This window comes from Hemitrygon akajei, chromosome 14 (assembly GCF_048418815.1).
Source record: "Hemitrygon akajei chromosome 14, sHemAka1.3, whole genome shotgun sequence".
Taxonomy (NCBI): Eukaryota; Metazoa; Chordata; class Chondrichthyes; order Myliobatiformes; family Dasyatidae; genus Hemitrygon; species Hemitrygon akajei.
In genome coordinates this window covers 79305389-79325819 of record NC_133137.1, presented here as the reverse complement: position 1 = coordinate 79325819, position 20431 = coordinate 79305389, and the positions used below count along the sequence as shown (strand labels likewise).

Sequence of the window (20431 nt, the reverse complement as noted above, 5' to 3'; positions counted from 1 at the left end):
ACCCAATGGGAGGAGCATGTGGGTGAGGGACAGATGGAGAAGGTGGAGGAGTGATGGGGGGCTGGGAGGGGTTTTAGGAAGAACTGGGTAGTTCAGAAAAAGAAAGAAGATGGGCAGAGAGGAAGTAGGTTACCGGACAGTGGAGAATTCAGCATTAATACCCTTGGGTTTTTGACCACCCAGGCGAACTGTCTGTGGTACAGAATTGGAATGAACAACCTAATGAGGAGATAGGGATGAGTGACCACGTGTCCAGCTGCTGTGTACTAAACCACATAAAGAGAAACACTTCCTAACATGCTTGAGGTGAATCAAAACTCATGTGGATGTCAAAAGTAGAGCTTATTGCCATTAGATCAACTCCATGTGTGCACAGGTGCGATGAAAAACTTTACTTGCAGCAACCCCACAGGCCGCAGAGCATCAGCTAAGCAGCAGTCACAAGGAAAACACAAACATAAATTATTCACTGTTTTTTCCCAAGAAAGAACACAATTAGAACCAATGGTAAAGTCTATTATAGTGCAGAGTCGGCAAGGCAGCAGGCTAGTGTCGCGGTTAGTGCAGCCTCTTTCCAGAGCCAGCGATCACCAGTCGGGGTTCAATTCCTACTGCGATCTGTGAGGAGTTTGTACGTTCTCCATGTGACGTTGTGGGTTTCCCCCCGGATGCTCCAGTTTCATCCCACATTCCAAGATGTATGGGTTAAAGTTAGTAGGTTGTAGCCATGTTATGTTGGCATCCCCCAGCATATCTTGCTTACTTGATTTGACACAAACACGCATTTCGCTCAATGGTTCAATGCTTCGACATGCATTTGACAAATAATGTTAACTTTAGTAAAGTGGTCACAGTGTTGCTGTACAGAGTTAGTGATTAGGGAAAGGTTAGGTACAGGCCAAATCAAGGTGATGGGAACCAGGCCTGAGTGCATATTGAAGTGGCAGGGCCCAGCTCCGAGAGCAGGGAACAATCCGAGTTTAAGCACCAGGCTGGATTGGAAAGGTCGGGTACAGGGTGAACTGAGGAGGCGAGGCTCAGGTATATCGAAGTGGCGGCATCTGAATCTGAGAGACTGGAGGTTTGGCCGATTTATACGCCAGGCCAGATTAAAAAAGTAAGGGCATCATGGCCAGAAGTGAGGGATGGGTCGGTGTTCAACTCCATGAGGTTTACACATCTCTGCGTTGAACTGAGGCTGCGGCCTACAACTAATAATCTCCTGAATCGGCTGCAGCGATGACTGACTTTGTGGCTGTGAACTCACTTTCATGAACTTCAGTTGTTTGCTTGCTTTTACTGTTTGCCCTGTTTGGTTTTTTTCCCCCCGCCGCATATTGGGCGTTTGAACGTCTCTTTTTAATGGGCTGTATTGGGTTTCTGTGTTTTGTGGCTGTCAGTAAGCAGACAAATCTCAAGGTTGTATATAGTATACATACTTTGACAATAAATGTGCTTTGCTTTTAACTTACATGATTAGAGTTGTGCCAGCTGGTTCAAGAACCAATTGGTTGAAGAGATGTAGCTGTGGACCTGGTAGTGCAGGATTGCAAGCTTCTGTACACTACATAATACTTGGATCTGTCCTCCTCCGGTCGTTGATGTATGGACATTGACGGAGAGCTCCATTCCTGTTCACTTGGGTAAAATGATTGTGTACCAGCACAGCCTATCCACCTGGTTAATGGGACATTGCGGGATGGATACTGTCTTGTGTAACTCCATGGTTGTTAGGTTAATATGTACAGTTGTCAGTTTAATGATGGTAAACTGAGAGCCTGCCTGCACGTCCACTTGTGCACAGGTACGATGAGAAACCTACCTGCAGCAGCTTCACAGGCGCAGAGCATCAGGTAAGCAGAATTCACAAGGAAAGCATAAACATAATGAGGGGTCACATCAACGTGAGAAGATGGAAGCTACTAATACAATCAGCTTTTAAATATTTATTAATTAATAAACTTCATTTCTGCAAAACGGTGTATGCCGGTGAGGGGATATTTGATAGAGATATACAAAATTGTGAGGGGTATAGACAGGGTAAATACAAGCAGCCTTTTTCCACTGAGGTTGGGTGAGACTAGAGCTAGAGGTCAGGGGTTAAGGGTGAGAGATGAAATATTTTAAGGGGAACCTGAGAGGAAACTTCTTTCCTCAGGGAGCAGTCACAGGTAAAGCAGCTTGCTGTGGGTCTGGTCACTTGTAGGCCACATGGAGCAAAGTTCCTAGATGAGATTGTGTACCTGTCAACAACTAAAGCCAATAGCTTTATGCTCCATAGAGTTTAAACGAGCGAGAGGTGGCACTTACTGAAATGCCTGGAGCTTAGGAAGTATGATTGGGATGAGCATCTATGTGTTTGCACCAGTGTAAGAGTCTCGAGCTTGGTGCAAGATTAGAGGGTGGTCACTTAAACATGCGGGGAATAGGAACTAGGAATATCCTGGGGGCCAACTATGGAATGTCCTGGGAAGAGGGGTGACTACAGATTTCCTTAGGGAGGGGGATAACTACAGATTTTCCTAGGAAGAGGGTAACCACAAATTTTCCTGGGTGGGGGGTAACTAGATTGACGTGGGGAGGAGGGAAACTACAGATTTTCCTGGGAAGGAGTATAACTACAGACAGACCTGTGGTGTTGTAGAGTTCAAAGTAAATTTACCATTAAAATACACTTACGCAAAAGTGCAATTATGAAGAAACCATGGCAGTACCTCTACTTCCTTAGGAGTTTACGAAGATTCGGCATGACATCTAAAACTTTGACAAAATTCTATAGATGTATATTGGAGAGAGTGTATTGACTAGTTGCATCATAGCCTGGTATGGAAACACCAATGCCCTTGAATGGAAAATCCTACAAAAGTAGTAGATACGGCCCATTCCATCATGGGTAAAACTTTCTCCACCATTGAGTCTGTCTGCAAAAAGAGTTGTCGCAGGAAAACAGCACCCATCATCAGGCACCCACACCACCCACATCATGGTCTCTTCTTGCTGCTGCCATCAGGAAGAAAGTACAGGAGCTGCAGGATTCACACCACCAGATTCAGAAACAGTTATTACCCCTCAACCATCAGGCTCCTGAACCAGTATGGATGACTTCACTCACCTCAACACTGAACTGAATCCACAACCTATGGACTCACTTTGAAGTACTCAACAACTCATGTTCCCAGTATTGCTGATTTAGTTGTTTATTATATGTTTTATTTTGTATTTGCACAGTGTTTGTTTGTCAGTCTTTGTAGTCGTTTTTCATTTATTCTGTTGCATTTATTTGTTCTACTGTGAATACCTACAAGATATTGAATCACAGGGGAGTACATGGGAGCATATATGTACTTGATAATAAATTTTCTTTAAACTTTGATGATTAGAACAGGGTGCCGTTTCTGAGCTCGTGCTTGCAGGGAATAACTTCATTCCACTTCATCACTGAACTGTTCCCACAACCAAATGGCTCACTTTCAAGGGCTCTTCATCTCACGTTCTCAGTACCTATTGCTTATTTATTTGTTGTGATTATTTCTTTCTTTTTGTGTTTGCACAGTTTGTTCTCTTTTGCACTCTGTTTGAACACCCATTCCTTCATTGATTTTTTAATGGTTATTATTCTATTATGGATTTATTCTGAATCCCCTCAAGAAAGTGAATCTCAGGGTTGTGTATGGTGATGTATATAGACTTTGCTAATAAATTTACTTTGAACTTTTTATATGTCACCTTACACAACCCTGAGATTCATTTTCTCATGGGCATTCACAGTAAATCAAAGAAACACAATACAGTGAAAGATCGCACCAAACAGGACGGACAAACAGCCAGGGTGCAAAAGACAACAAACTGTGCACATGCAAAAGAAAGAATTGATGATAATACATAAATAAGCAGTAAATATTGAGAACAGGAGATGAAGAGTACTTCAAAGTGAGTCCATCGGTTGTGGGAATGGTTCAGCAAGGGAGTGAAAGAAGTCCAGTGAAGTTATGCCTTTAGTTCAAGAACCTGATGGTTAAAGGCTAATAACCGTTCCGGAACCTGGTTGTGTGAGTCCTGAGGCTCCTGTACCTTCTTGATGGCAGCAGCGAGAAGAAGAGCACGTCCTGGGCAGTAGAGGTCCCTGATGATGGATGCTGCTTTCATGTGACAGTGCTCCAGGTAAATGTGCTCAGTGGTGGGTGTTGCAGAGCGAGTGTCTTGCATGACACACTCTTGATACAATACCCCTTTACAAACAACTTCCCCCTCGGTACACCGTCCCTCAGTACAGACTGCCCGGCAGATCTGTATTCAGCTGTCATGTATCAAACTACACCTCCTATCCCTGAGCTTGGGACACACCTTCCTTCAGGGCTGGGGTGGGTGAGTCACCTCTAGAGCCCGACTGCAGTGTTCAATGTGAGGGATTGCTCCCCACTGCGGGAATTCCATGGAAAAGGGCAGCCCTTCTAACTCCCTCCCCTGGGATCGCGCGACCCCATGTCCCCTGGCAGAGTTTCTGCACTGACCACTGACCTCTGGCAGAGTTGTTGTGGGAAGGAAGCCGGAGTGCGCACGTGGAGTTAGGGGAAGAGGTTAAGGGCCCCAGTTCCTAATCAGCTGGGTTTAAATCCCTCTGTTTGCCTGTGTTCAGTCTGTCTTCCTCTGGGCCAGATGTGGGTGGGTTTTGTCTGAGAGCTTTTCTCTCTCGCCCAGTGAAGGCTCCCGCTGTAACCAAGGTTCCTGGGTTTCACATGACCTGTTCTTTTAGTTGTTCGGTTGTCTGCAGCTCCTCGCTCCCACTCTCTCTGGCTTTGTCTGCTTCTCCTTCTCTCACTCGCTTTCCCTCTCTCCTTCCCCCATCTCCCTCTCTGTCTCTCTCTCTCTCTCTCGCTCTCTTTCCCAGCTCCCCTCCCCCACCCTACTTCCCATTCAGCCGGGTTCTCCCTGCATGTGAGCTGTCGGAATACTCCGTCCAGACTGACATTGCCGCCCAGGAGTCAGCTGCTGCCGATGTCCCTACAGTGGTATGTTAGTCAGAAATGTCTTCATAGCGTTGGAGGCTGGACACAGTTCAACAGAGCTTTGGTCTTCAGCCTCTGTGTGTGTGTGTGTGTGTGTGTGTGTGTGTGTGTGTGTGCCTTTGTAAGTGTGTGTGCCTGTGTGTGTGTGGGCTGGGGTGGTGTGCACCTCTGTGTGTCTTTGTGCATGTGTACGTGTGTGCGTGTTTCTGGATGTTTGTATTTGTGTGCTTGTATGTGTGGGTATGTACAACTCTGTGTGTGTGTGTGTGTGTGTGTGTGTGTGTGTGTGTGTGTGTGTGTGTGTGTGTGTGTGTGTGTGTGTGTGTGTGTGTGTGTGTGTGTGTATGTATGTGTCGGCTGTATGCACCTTTGTGTGTGTGTGTGTGTGCTCCTGTGTTTCTGTGGCAGTGTTAGGCTTTCCTGACACCCAGCTGTTAGTCTGTGCCTGGATTCCTGAGAGCGGGATACAGGGAGCAGGATGCAGCCGGAATGCCTGGGCCGACTGCGGTTCTAATGTTGCTGTGTTCATGAGTTGAACTGAATCCATTTGGAGGTGAAGACACTCTGGTGATAAAATCGCGTTGAAATGTTTTATTTAAAAAGGAGCCAGCCAAAGCCTCTGACAGGGTCCTGTTAAGGCTGTGGAGAAGTCACATCATGTTAATGGTACTGGAGGTTTGAGAGTGAAGTGAATTTTAAACACTTATCTGTTCTCCTGAGTTAATAATGCAGAGGAGGGAGTTGCTGACAGAAAAATTCTTTGTTAAAATTCAAGGAAATGTAGAGACATTTTATTTTCCTGCTTGATGATTTAATGTAGAACGCGCACTGATAAGAAACGAGGAGTATTTGAGTTTGCAAGCGCTCAGTGTTTTTCCAGTATTACTATTTGAGCCTTTAATCCATTGAATTTAAAATGGATAAAGATTCAGGGAAAGGGTTCAATAAACATTTGGAATGTTGGAATCCCAAGACAGGATGCTGGGGGCCATGGGGAGGGTGTTGTATAACCAATATGTCATTTTTTTTCTCTCTCTGGAGTTGAATTGGAGCCAGGCACAGGAGTTTAAATATCACCAGGTTTGGAGAGGTAATGTTGCAATCACGTTGTACACATGGCTTCCGACCAAACTGGTAAATTGGTCAGATGTTATGAGATGCAGGAGGGGGTACAGGAGCCTGAGGACACACACATAACATTTTAAGGACAATATCTTCCCCATCACCATCAGATTTTTGAATGGTCCACAAACCCATGAATAGTACCTCACGATTTTGTTCTCTTCTTATTTTTTTCATATTTCTTACCTTAACTTAGTTTATTAAAAAAAAATCACACTGTACTGCTGCCACAAGACAACAAATTTCACAATAGTTAAGAAGGCGTATGTTTTGTTAGCTTTCATTAGTTGGAGGATTGAGTTCAAGAACCGTGAGGTAATGTTGTGGCTCTATAAAAATTCTGATCACATCACACTTTGATAGATCCTTAGATAGGCTTAAGTAAATTTTTAGATGTGCCATGTTGTATAACGAGGGTGATCAATGATCTTTCCATGACCATGATTGTTCTTGGCAAAGTTTTCTACAGAAGTGGTTTGCCATTGCCTTCTTCTGGGCAGTGTCTTTACAAGACAGGTGACCCCAGCCATTATCAATACTCTTCAGAATTGTCTGCCTAGTGTCAGTGGTTGCATAACCAGGACTTGTGATATATACCAGCTGCTCATACGACCATCCACCACCTGCTTCCATGGCTTCACATGACCCTGATCAAGGGCTAGGCAGGTGCTACATCTTGCCCAAGGGTAACCTGCAGGCTAGCGGAGGGAAGGAGCATCTCAACCTCCTTTGGTAGCGACGTAGCTCCACTCCGCCATCCAACTCAGATAGGCATATGGATGAAAAATGTAGAGGGCTATATGGGAGAGAAAGGTTAAATTAATCTTAGAATTGGTTAAAAAGTCAGCACAACACTGTAGGCCAAAGGTCCTGTACTGTGGATCAGTGCTCCATACGTAAGTGACATTGAATCTGATTCTGATACATTGAAAAGCTTGTCGTGCATATTGTTCATACAGAACAATTCATGACAATGGTGCATTGAGGTAGTAACAGGGGTTACAAGGTCCTACAAGAAGCATGTTGCACCTTTATTAAACTCCAGTTACGCCACATCTGGAGTATTGCATACAGTTCTGGTTGCCCCATTATAGGAAGGATGTTGAGGCTTTGGAGATGATACAGAGGAGTTTTACCAGGATGCTGCCTGGATTAGAGGGCACGTGCTATAACGAGAGGTTAGACAAACTTGGGTTGTTTTCTTTGGAGCGGCGGAGGCTGAGGGGAGATCTGATAGAGGCTTATAAGATTATGAGAGGCAAAGAGTAGAGAGACAGCACCTTTTTCCCAAGGTTGAGATGTCTAATACCAGAGGGTATGCATTTAAGCTGAGAGGGGGAAAATTCAAAGGAGATGCGAGGGGCAAGTTTTTTTTCATACAGAGAGTAGTGGAAGCCTGGAAGGCGCTTCCTGGGGTGGTGGTAGAGGCAGATACATTTCGGGACTTTTTGGAGGCATTTAGATAAGCACATGGATGTGGGGATCGTTGTATGGGCTGTGCGGATTAGTTTAGTTGTTCATTTGATTATTAATTTATTTGGTTTGGCACAACAATTGTGGGCTGAAGGGCCTGTTCCTATGGTGTACTCTTCTATGTTCTCAGGCAAAACAATAACAATGCAGTGTAACCGTTACAGTGAAAGTGCAGTACAGGTTGGCAGTAAAGTGCAAGATCATAATGAGGTTCAGAGTCCAGCTTAGCATGCTAGAGGACCATTCAGTAGTTTTTTAACAGTGGGTTAGAAGTTGTCCCTTGAGCCTGGTGGCACGTGCTTTCGGGCTTTTGTATCTTCTGCCCGATGGGAGAGGAGAGAAGGAAGTATGTCTGGGGTGAGTGAGTTCCTTGATTATGCTGGCTGTTTTGCCAAGACAAAGGGAAGTTCCTAAAATCAGAATAAAAATCAGGTTTGTTATTTATTTATTTTATTTAGAGATGCAGTACCAAATAGGCCCTTCCAGCTGTTCGAGCCATGTCACCCAACAACCCCGATTTAACCCAAACCTAATCACAAGGAAATTTACAATGACCAGTTAATCAACCAGGTATGTCTTCGGACTATTGGAGGAAACCAGAGCACACGGGGAAAACCCATGCATTCTACACGGAGGATGTATAGACTCCTTACAGAGGGTGGCAAGATTGAACAACGAACTCCAACATCCCGAGCAGTAATAACGTTGTGCTAACCACTGTGCTACGGCCTCTGATTGATACATTTTGAAATGTCGTGTTATTGAAATGTAGTGTTTATGGGTTCACAGACTGTACAGAAATCTGATGGTGGAGGGGAAGAAGCTGTTTCTGAATTGTTGATGTTAGTAATGAGAAGAGGGCATGTCCTGGACGGTGAGGGTTCTCGTTGATGGATGCCTTCTTCTTGAAGCACTAGGCTGTGCCGGTGGCATAGTGGCATACGCACCTAGACTTTGGAACAAGAGGTCCCGGTTCAAATCCGGGCTCCCTGCATGAGTTCCACCTGTGCTGAGTTGAGTGTTGAGCTAACAACCTGACCTCATAAAACAGAAAAACACTAAAGGAACAGCCCAATCCACTTAACAGCGTGGGGAGGAACTTCTCTTGAGGCACCACCTCGTGACCTTGATGGTGGGGAGGGTGCTGCCTGTAATGAGTATACAACTCTGTGTAGCCTTTTCCCATCCTGTGCATTGGTACTTCCATACCAAGCGGTGAGTCAGAATGCTTTCTGCTATACGTGTATAGAAATTTCAAATTGCCTTAAACTAGGAACAAAATCATATTTAATGATTATTGTGTGGTGGGATAGTTTGTTATTGGAGGGCTCCCATTTTCTTCGCACTCTCTTCTCCTCCCCCATCCCAAATACACTTTGATCGGGTTCATTTGTAAGGTTACCAGTCCTTCTGGATTATCCCAATACATGCAAAGATTAAATATTAATCCAATCGCAGCAAGAGAGAGGCCGACCCTGTGTAGTGAGCGATGTTCTGCGGCAGTGTTCTTCAATATTATCATTTAACTGCAGTCTGAAATTCGGTTTAGGGTGAAGAGGTACACCATGTGTTTGTGGCAACAGCAAATTTAGGGAAAGACCAGCATTTGTTGTCACTTCTCAGCTGTTTACATCATTCCCACTCTCCCTCTTGCCTGTCTGCCTATCTCCCCCCCCCCCCCCCCCCCGCCCTGTATTTACTCCACCCTCAGCACCTACCCTTTTATTCTGGCTTCTTCCTTTCCAGTCCTGATGAAGGGTCTTAGCCTGAAACATCACTGTCTATATTATATATATTTTATTTATAAAAGACTTTTGTCAATGTGGAGTAGAAAGTGAGTTTGTAAATCTAGCGGGAACAAAGGATGTTGAGAATGGCGAGGGTGGAGTGCTGTGGGAGGGGTGGCAGAGAAGGAATGCCAGGTGTGGTGGGTGGTGCAGGTGCAGACATACCCAGTCCTGAGACATACCAAGCAAGGACATTCGATTACAAACAATTGGTTTAGATACATACAGAATGTCTCTCTGCTGCTTCCCACTCCCTCCCATCTTCCTTCCCTTTTCCGAACCATGACTCCCCTCTCCCTGCCCTTTTCCCACTCTCAGTCCACAATAGAGACCCATATCAGAATCAGGTTTATCGTCACTCAAATACATCATGAAACTTGTTTTTTTATTGCGGCAGCAGTACAGTACAATTACTACAGTACTGTGCATTCTAGGCACCCTAGCTATAATATATATGCAACCTTGAGATTCATTGTCCTGTGGGCATTCGCAGTAAATGCAAAGAAACAATAGAGTCAATGAAAGATTGCGTCCAATAAGATGGACAAAGTCCAATGTGCAATAGACAGCAAACTGTACAAATACAGAAAGAGTGAAAGATGATAAATACTATAAGTAAGCAATAAATATCAAGAACATGAGATGAAGAGTCATTGAAAGTGAGTCCATTGTTGTGGGAACAATTCAGTGATGGGGCAAATGAAGTTGAGTGGAGTTACCCCCTCTGGCTCAAGAGCCTGATGGTTGAGGGGTAATAACTATTCCTGAACCTAGTGGTGAGAGTTCAGAGACTCCTGTACCTCCTTCCTGATGGCAGCAGTGAATAAAAGAGAGTGTCCTGGATGGCGGAGGTCCCTAATGATGATGGGTGATGACGATGTTTGATGCTTTTCAACACCTGCACTCTCCCTTGTGTCAGCATTCATGTTTGTGTAGGAGTTAGCGTATGGCTTTACAGCACTAGTGACCTGGGTTTAATTCCCACCACCGTCTGTAAGTTTGTACATTCTGCTGTTAAACGCAGGGGTTTCCCCTGGCTGCTCCAGCTTCCTCCCACGTTCCAAAGATATATGTGTTGGGGTTATTAAGTTGTGGTGCCAGAATCATGGCAACACAGTGCCATTTGCAGACACTGTGTTGGTCATCAGTGTAAACTTCACATTTCACTGTATGTTTCGATGTACCTGTGACAAATATAATTTTTAATCTTTATTGCATCTGATCAGCCAGTCTAGTTCCTCCCCAACCCCCTCTATCTATTACCTCAGTAACTCCACTGTAAACACCTTAAATGACTTTCCATAATGCTGTTTACATTGTAAATACATGTTGGTATTTATACACATTTTATTCCATATCTGTACCTTAACCTCTAACTGTATTTTTATATCATTCTTTATTCTTTATAATTGTTGAATATTGTTGTTTTTTGTTGCATTTTGCACCCTGACCAACACACCACAGCAAATTCCTAATTCATGTAAATGTATATGGGGAATTAAGGTGACCTTTGATCCTTGATTGCCAATCCCTAATTGCTCTTGATAAGGTAGTGATGAGTTGCCTCTTGAAACCCTTGCAGCCTGTCTGGTGAAGGTGCTTGTATGTTGCTGGTGGGCAGGGAAGACCAGCATTTAGTCTCAGTGAAGAAGGCCGAGTGGTGATGTGTTTCCAAGTCAGGATGGTGTGTGACTGTCAGGGGAAGCTGCCAGTGGTGGTGTGCCCCAGTTCCTGGTGTCCCTTAATGACAGAGATGAGGAATTTGAGGGTAGTGGATCTGTGGAATTCATTGCCACAAATGGCTGTGGAGGCCAAGTCGTTGGGTATATTTAAAGCAGAGGTTGATAGGTTTTTGATTAGTAAGTCTATCAAAGGTTATGTGGAGGAAGACAGAAGAACAGGGTTGAGAGGGATAATAAATCAGCCATGATGGAACAGCGGAGCACATTCTCTGGACCATATGGTCTAATTCCGTTACAATGTCTGAAGGTCTTATGGTGCAGATCTCAGTTAGAAGGTACTTTTGGAGTAGCCTGTTGGTGTAAATGCCAGAGCTGTTGGCAGATGTTCCTAACTGTTGTGATAGTAATTGGTTAATTATTTTATTACAGTATTGTCACATACTGAGATCTTGTCTTGCATATCGTTCATATACATAGACAGTACATATACATTGTTTCATTACACAGTGCATGGAGGTAGTACGGGCAAAACCAATAACAGAATGCGAAATAAGGCATTAGTTACAGAGAAAGTGCAGCTTAGGCAGACAGTAAGGCACCAGGCCAGTGAGGTAAATCATGAGGTCAAGATTTTGTCTCCAATGTATAAGAGTCTTATAACAATGGAAAGAAGCTGTCCTTGAATCTAGTGGTGCATGTTTACAAAGTTCAAAGTAAATTTTGTTATCAAAGTGCATATATGTCACCATGTACAGCCCTGAGATTCATTTTCTTTTGGGCATAGTCAGTAAATCTGTGGAATAACAATCATTACAGAATCAATGAAAGACTGCACCAACTTGGGCATTCAACCAGAGTGCAAAAGTCAACAAACTGTGCAAATACAAAAAGAAACAAAGAATAATAAATAACTAAGCAAAAATTATCGAGAACATGAGAGGAAGAGTCCTTGAAAGTGAGTCCATAGGTTGTGGGAACAGTTTAGTGATTGGACAGGTAAAGTTGAGTTTGGTTCAAGAACCTGATGGTTGAAGGGTAATAACTGTTCTGAACCTGGAGCTGTGAGCCCTGAGGCTCCTGTATCATCTTCTTGATGGCAGCAACAAGAGGAGAGCACGTTCTGGATGGTGGAGGTCCCTGATGATAGCTGCTGCTTTCCTGCGACAGTGCTCCACGTAGGTGTGCTCAATGGTAGGGAGGGCTTTACCTGTGATGAACTGGGCCTTATTTCACTGTTATAAGATTTTAGGAATTGATTTTTTTTGTCACATGTACCGAGACAGTGAAAAGCTTCACTCACCTCAACTCAGCTCATCTGTGCTCTGAACAAATTCCACAACCTATGGACTCACTTTCAAGGATTCTGCAATTCATGTTCTCAGTATTATTCATTATTATTATTATTATTATTATTTGTATTTGCTCAGTTTGTCTTCTTTTGTACATTGGTTCTTTGTCAGACTCGTGTGTAAGATTTTCATTGATTCTATTGTTCTATTGTGGTTCTCTCTATCTATTGTATATGCCTGCAAGAAAATTAATCTCGGGTTGTATATTGTATACAGTGCATACATACTGAACTTTGATAATAAATTTACCTTGAACTTGAAGGTCTTGTCTTGCATACTGTTTGTGCAGATCAATTTATTACACAGTGCATTCAGATAGAACAAGGGTAAAACAATAACAGAATGCAGAATAACGTGTTACAGCTACAGAGAAAGATTGTGAGGTTAAGGTTTTGTCTTACTGTACTTGAAGTTAGGAGGGTGGTCTTAAACTACAGGGCGGTATTAGCGTGTTGGTGAAATGGGCTGAGAAATGGCAGATACAGTTTAATCTGGATTAATGCGAGGTGATACATGTTGGGAGCATTAATGAGCCCGGGACATATGATTAGAGTGGGAATTGGTTTTATATTATCATATGTACTAAGATACTGTGAAAAGCTTGTCTTGCATACTGTTCATGTACATCAGATCATTAGACAGTGCATTGAAGTAGATCAGGGTAGAACAATAACAATGCAGAATAAAGTGTAACAGCTACAGAGAAAGTGCAGGGCACATAAAAGTGCAAGATCATAATAAGATACATTAGGAGGCCAAGTAGGTATATGTGTGTGATTTTGTGTGTGTGAGAGAGAGACATGTGTGCATGATATGTATGTGAGAGAGGTGGGGGGGAGAGCTCAACATCTGTTCATTGCATTGTCTGGATTGAATTAACACCTTGGTGATTTACTGCTTGGCCGAGAGGGTGGAGAATTGCACAGTCACCTGAAGGCGAGGAAACAGAGGGTTGTTCCCACCAGAGGGAGGCAAGGCTGAGAGAGGATTTCACAGAAGTGTTGAAAATCAGGAAGTTAGGGTTAAAGTCAGCAAGTAGAAACTATCCAATGAGAAATAGTTTAGCAAAAGGAAATTCTTCCTGATGCATCAAGCCATTGGGATTGTGATCATTGGGATCATTCCACAGTCAAAGTCACCTAAATCATACTTGTTCCCCATATTCCTTCTGAACAACAACTGAACCTCTTGACCACATCTGTATGCTTTTATGCATTGAGTTGCTACCACATGATTGGCTGATTAGATATTTGCATTAACGAGCAGTTGTACAGATGTACCTAATAAAGTGGCCACTGAGTGTTTGTGCCTGTAACGGTACAGCAAGCAATTTTTCATTGTATAACACAAACCAAAGTGGAGGAACTCAATGAGTCAAGCAGTATTCATCATTAAGGACTCCATCACCAGGACATGCCTGTTCTCGTTGCTACCATCGGGAAGGAGGAACAGCAGCCTGAAGGCACACACTCAGATTCAGGAACAGCTTCTTTCCCTCTGTCACCTGATTTCTGAATGGACATTGAACCCATGAACACCACCTCACTACTTTTTTTATTTCCTATTCTTTGCACTACTTATTTTTATATATATATATATATATATATATATATATATATATACACACACACTTACTGTAATTCACAGACTTTTTTCAATATTATCATGTATCGCATTGCTCTGCTGTCGCAAATTTAACGAATTTCATGACATATGCCAGCAATATTAAACCAGGTTCTGATTTTACAGAGGGAGCTGAAACTCAATGTTTCAGGTTGAAACGCTTCATCGGGACTCCTGAAGGTCTTGCCCCGAAGCATTAACTGTCCATTTCCCTCCACAGACGCTGCCTGGCCCACTGAGCTCCTCCAGGTCCCAGCATCTGCAGTATCTTGTGTCTCCCAAGTATTGCACTGTAACTCATAATGTTTGTGTACACAACAATAAATTCAACTTGACTGGCATAGTTCCTTTCTGTGAGGTGTACAAGGCATCTCTTCGTGAGGCAACGTACTCTTTCAGTTCCAGCTGCAGAAGCAGCTGTTACTGAGGGAAGTGAAGTTGGAATTAATTGGATATTTATTTTCAAGTACATTTAGCTTTTATAGATGTTCAGCTAATGATACGTGCTAGAGGTTTGATAAGCGCCACTGTTCAGCAGTAGAGTCCATGCAGGACATCACAAAGAACTTTCATGCAACATCATACTGTGAAAAATATTCTTTAGCCTTCCTAAGTATGGACCTCCTGAATGTTTTTGTGTGTAAGTTAACTACCCCTTTAATTCACCACATGCGTGCGTGCATGTGTGTGTGTGTGTGTCTGTGTGCAAATTGGTATTGGCTTAATATTGTCATATGTACCAAGATACAGTGAAAAGCTTGTCTTGCATACCGTTTACACACAGTGCATTGAGGTAGAACAAGGTAAAACAATAACAATGCAGAAGAAAGTGTAACAGCTACAGAAAAGTGTAGTGTACTTAAATGAAAAAGTCCAGGATCCTACCAAGATAGATTGTGAGGCCAATAGAGTCTAACATGTATGTGTGGTGTGTGAGAGAACTCAACATCTGTTCATTGCATTGCCTGGGATGAATTAACACCTTGGTAATTTACTGGTTGGCCGTTGAGATAGAGAATTATACAGTCACCTGAAGGCTGAGGAAGCAGAATCGTTCCCACCAGAGGGTGGGGAGGCTGAGAGAGGATTTTGCAGGGGTGCTCTATGAGGACATAAAAACTTCCCAAGGTATTGGCACCAGCCTATGCACCATCAAGTACATATATACAGAGAAGTGCTGGGAGAGGGCCAGTAACATCAAGAAGGATCCCACCCACCCTGCTAATGGTCTGCTTGTCCTACTCCCATCTGGTAGGAAGCTATGTACCACCTACGCCAGGACCACCAGACTGAAAATCAGTTACTTTTCCCAAGCAGTAAAGCTGATCAATCCCTCCACTCACTAACACACCCCTCCACACCCCCAACCACCACGAATTTATAATTTCCTGTCAGGCACCTTATATACAGACATTTTTGTGCCTAGCATCACTCTATGGACATACAGTCAATTTATGTATATAAGTTGTTTATGTATTAAATTTCTGCTTTCCCTTTTATACACATATACTGGAAGTTACATTAAAGAATACTGAATCTTGAATTGGGAATGGGAATATTGGTGCAGCTGGTCAGATGGATTGGGAGTGGGCTGCTTTACAAGATGTTGGATATTGATTCTCAATACGGAATTGGCTAAACATTTGACGAAGAATGGATTGCAGAGACTTGAGGGATGGGAGAATTGGACTGTAAAGATAAAGATAAGTTTTTTTGTTGTACGTACATGGAAATGCATCATTTGCATTAAATCAGCAAGGACGTGCTGATCAGACCGCAAGTGTTGCCAACATAGCATGCCCACAAATTACTATCACAAATCCGTTAGACTTTAGAATGTGGGAGGAAACGAGAGCACCTGGAGGAAACTGACGTGGTCACAGGGAGAAGGTACAAACTTCTTGCAGACAGTGGCGGGAATTGAACCATGATCTTACGACTGGCTCTTTAAAGCGATTGTACTAACCACTACGTTAACTTGCTGCCTTTGTAAAGCATTTGATCACCATGACAGGGATTGAACACAAGACCATTAGACCATAAGATATAGGAGCAGAATTGGGCCATTTGGCCCATCAAGTTTGCTCTGCCATTTCACCATGGCTGATCCAGTTTTCCTCTCAGCCAAAATCCCCTGCCTTTTCCCCGTATCCCGTCATGCCCTGACTAATCAGGAATCCATCAACCTCTGCCTTAAATATACATGAAGACGGCCTCCACAGCTGCCTTTGGCAAAGAATTCCACGGATTCACCATCCTCTAGCTAAAAAAAAAATTCCTCCTCATCTCCGTTCTCAAAGAATGGGCCTCTGTTGTAAGGCAGTGTCCTCTGGTCTTAGACTCTCCCACCATAGGAATTATCCTCTCTACATCCACTCTATTAAGGCCTTTCACCATTCAATAGGTTTTAATGAGGTCACCCCTCATTCTTCTGAATTCCAGTGAATACAGGCCCAGAACTATTAGACACTCTTCATATGACAAGGCATTCAATCCTGGGATCATTTTCGTGAACTTCCTTTGAACCCTCTCCAGTGTCAACACATCCTTTCTAAGATACAGCACTCAAACCTGTTCACAATACTCCTAATGAGGCCTCACCAGTGCCTTATAAAGTTTCAACATTACATCCTTGCTTTCATCCATGTTCTCCAATTAAGCTACGTCCCAGACTAACCAATATTCAAAGTAAATTTATTATCGAAGTACGTATGTGTCATCATATGCTACCCTGAGATTCATTTCTTCTGGGCATTCACAGTAGATACAAAGAAATACAACAAAATCAATGGAAGAACTCCACACAAAGACTGACAAGCAATCAGTGTGCAAAAGACAAACTGTGCAAATACAAAAAAAAATAAGTAAATAAATAATACTGAGAACATGAGTTGTAGAGTTCTTGAAAGTGAGTCTGTAGGTGTGGAATCAGTTCAGCATTGAGTGTAGTGAAGTTATCCATGCTGATTCAGGAGCCTGATGGTTGAAGGGTAACTGAAGCAGAGTAGCATGTTTTGCCATATTGGTCCTCAAATAAGCTATTGTGTACTCTGTGGGCTGAATGGCCTCTTTGCATGCTGCTCTGTGATTGTCACAGACTAATCCTGGCTGACCTCTGGTCACTTTGCAGTATTTTGTGAGTGTGAGACCCTAGAGACTGTGACATCAAGCCCCTTTCTATGCAAACATACTCTTCCTCCTTGGACAGAACACTTTCTAAAACAGCGCAGTGTAAATATTTACTCAGGCTGTTTGACTGAAGTCTGAGCCCAGTGTTGTATTTGAATGTAGTGCGGATTACCCAAAGTAACGGACTGGGGAAGTTGCGCTGGCCTGGGCATCAGAACTCAAACTAACAATTGCCTAAGTAACACACTGGGAAAATTGTGCTGGCTTCTCCACAAACAATAACAAAATCCTGCCCTCGGGAATTCTCAGAAGTTTCACCAGTGGTGGGGGTCGGTGGGAGAGAGGAGGGAGAACAAGGTGGGTGGGGTGTGAGATAAAAGACTTCCACAGACAGCCAAGTTTTATAGGAACAGTGTATTTTTGGGAATCTTCCACCCGGGGCTAGTCTGTCTCTTACAGTACAATTACTAACTTTGTGTTTAATCCCTTGATTTATTCCTCTGGGATCCCAGAACAATAAAAGGAATTTTCTACTCGCCCAGGTCGTGTTCCATTCAGGAAAAGCAGCACTGGACAGACACATGTTGTAGACAGAAACAGTCATGAATTTCTTCAGCAGCTTGGGATTTCTTTGTACTTCAGAAGTAGTGACTGCTGTAAGTGGGTTCTGTTGTAGGAATCACATATTAAAGTCAGGCTCAGATATATTTATTTTATTCAGATACGGTGCAGAGTAAGCCCTTTAAGCCATGCTGCCCAGAAATCCCCAGATTTAGTCCTGGCCTAATCATGGGACAATTTACAGTGACAAAATAACCTATCAACCAGTACATCTTTGGACTGCAGGAGGAACCTGGAGCACCTGGAGGAAACCCATGAGGTCACAGGGAGAATGTAGAAACTCCCTACAGGCAGCGGTGGGAATTGAACCCAGGTCATCACTACACTACTGTGCTTTCACATACCACTATGCAATATGAGTTGATACTGCTTTCAGAAACAAGAAACCCTGATTAAAAAGTCATCCATAAAAATACTACAGACTGGGAAAATATCAGCCCTGATGAAGGGTCTCAGCCCAAAACTTTGACTGTTATCACATGTATATTACAGTGAAATGCATCATTTGCATTAATGACCAAGGCACGGTAGTGCAATAGTTACTGCAACGCTCTCAGCATTAGCGATTAGGGATCAATTTCCGCCACTGTCTATAAAACCGCATTCTCTCCATGACCGTGTGTGTTTCCTCTGGGTGCTCCCTCCACATTCCAAAGCCGAATGGGTTAGGGTTAGTGAGCTGTGGGCGTAGTCTGCCGTACCAGAAACATAACAACACTTGCTGGCTGCCCCCAGCACATCCTCGGACTGTGTTGGCTGTTGATGCAAAAAATGTGTGTTTTGATGTACATGTGACAAATATACTCAGTGGCCACTTTGTTAGGTACATCTGTAGATCTGCTCGTTAATGCAAATATCCAATCAGCCAATCATGTGGCAGCAACTCTGCATCAACGCATTCAGGCATGGTCAAGAGATTCTGTTGTTGTTCAGACCAAAACTTCAAGATGGGGAAGAAATGTGATCTGAATGACTTTGACTGTGAAATGATCGTTGGTGTCAAACGGGATGGTTTGAGTATCTCAGAAACTCCTGATCACCTGGGATTTTCATGCACAATCGTCTCTGGAGTTTACAGAGAATGGCGCGGTAACCAAAATATATCCAGTGAGCAGCAGTTCTGTGGGCGAAGATGCCTTGCTAATGAGAGAGACACAGCAGCAGAAGACACTCATTGGCCACTTTATTAGGGATAGAAGGTGTCTAATAAGGAGGTCACAGTGTAAAATTGACCTTTATCTCTTCACTGCAATCTGGAGCATTGCACAAAATGGTGGAGGAACTCAGCAGGTCAGACAGCGAGGAAATGGATGGCTGGCACTTCAGGTCGAGACCCTTCGTCTGGACTGTTGAGTCCACATTGACCCCAGACGTTAACAGTCCATTTCCCTCCACAGATACAGCCTGATCTGCTGAGTTCCTCCAGCATTGTGTGTGTGTGTGTGTGGTGTGTGTGTGTGTGTGTGTGTGTGTGTGTGTGTGTGTGTGTTGCTGGGATTCACTTTGACTTCAGCATGGCCGGACATTTCGCAGGACTGTTGCTCAACCTGTAGGACTTTAACAAAAGCACAAAGTGGCGGACCTTATGCTACATCTTGAGGGAAGTCTTGGGGGCGGCACAGCAGCGTAGTGGTTGGCACAACACTTTTCGGTACAGGTGATTCAGTTTCAATTCCCACAGCTGCCTGTAAGGGGTTTGTATGGTCTTCCTGTGATTGCGTGAGTTTCCTCCCACAGTCCAAAAACGTACCGGTTGGTAGGTTAACAGGTCGTTGTAAATTGTCCCATGATTAGGCTAAGGTTAAATCGGGGGATTGCTGGGGGGCATGGCTCAAATGGCTAGAAGGGCCTATTCCACGCTGTCTCAATCAATCAGTCAATAAATACATAGGTCTGAGAGGTAGGGATGCTGAGGGTCTGTAGGAGGGAGAAGTGTATGGAGCGTGGGGGGGGTTCTCTTGATCCATTCCAGAAGGCAGTGTCCCAGGGGTGGGGAGATTACATCTGAGGCCACAACCGGCAAGGGAAGAGATCCTTGGTGGCCGTACGGCTGGGGTTCACTGTCTGCAGTTTGTAAAGTGAGCTGGAATTATGACTCGGTATCGAAACAGTGTGAAAAATAAGAAGCAGACAAATCGAGTGAGGCAACTCTAGTTTCTATTTCAGCTAAAGTACGGATATAGAAAAGAAAACATTCACAGACACACTTCCAGACTGATGAATTAATTCTCTGCAGGAGATGCTGCCGTTCACATTCTGAGTTCATGCAAAGTGAGGGTGTGGAAATGAAAATCTACCGTTGTAGTCCACATTAGAGCAGGGTGCTGCAGGCCAATTCATCGTGCAGTGCTAACTGTACGGCATGTATCAGAAGCCGGTTTTTCAGAGTATTTCCTGTGGGGATCGTGCCAGGCTCTCGTGGGCTGATACAGTCAGTGGAGACGTAAAACCTTCAGAGAATGGAGCGGCAAAGATCCGCTCCAGCCTGTTCCCTGAATCGAGGCAGAGTGTGTCAGGGGCTGCTGGGGTGCACGATATCTATGGGCACATAAGGGGATTTCTAAGAACAGTGGGCCCTTTGGGGGCTGGGTATATCATAGATAGTGTTGTTGTGAAACGATTTACTTTGGAAGGTTGAA

The 20431-nt window shown here is 43.7% G+C and overlaps 1 protein-coding gene across 8 annotated transcripts in view; it reads left to right on the top strand.

Moving 5' to 3' along the window:
* Positions 1-20431, top strand: part of frmd4a (FERM domain containing 4A) — a 496550-nt gene that overhangs the window by 241842 nt on the left and 234277 nt on the right. Inside the window, exon 1 of one of the 8 annotated variants that reach the window (XM_073066419.1) lies at positions 4665-5009. The exons of 6 other annotated variants lie outside the window; for them this stretch is intronic. In XM_073066419.1, coding sequence (XP_072922520.1) covers positions 4737-5009 — 273 coding nt within the window. In that variant the 5' untranslated portion in view covers positions 4665-4736. Of the gene's footprint in view, positions 1-4664; positions 5010-20431 lie in introns of those variants that run through there. One more of the 8 variants, XM_073066418.1, reaches the window with a different exon arrangement.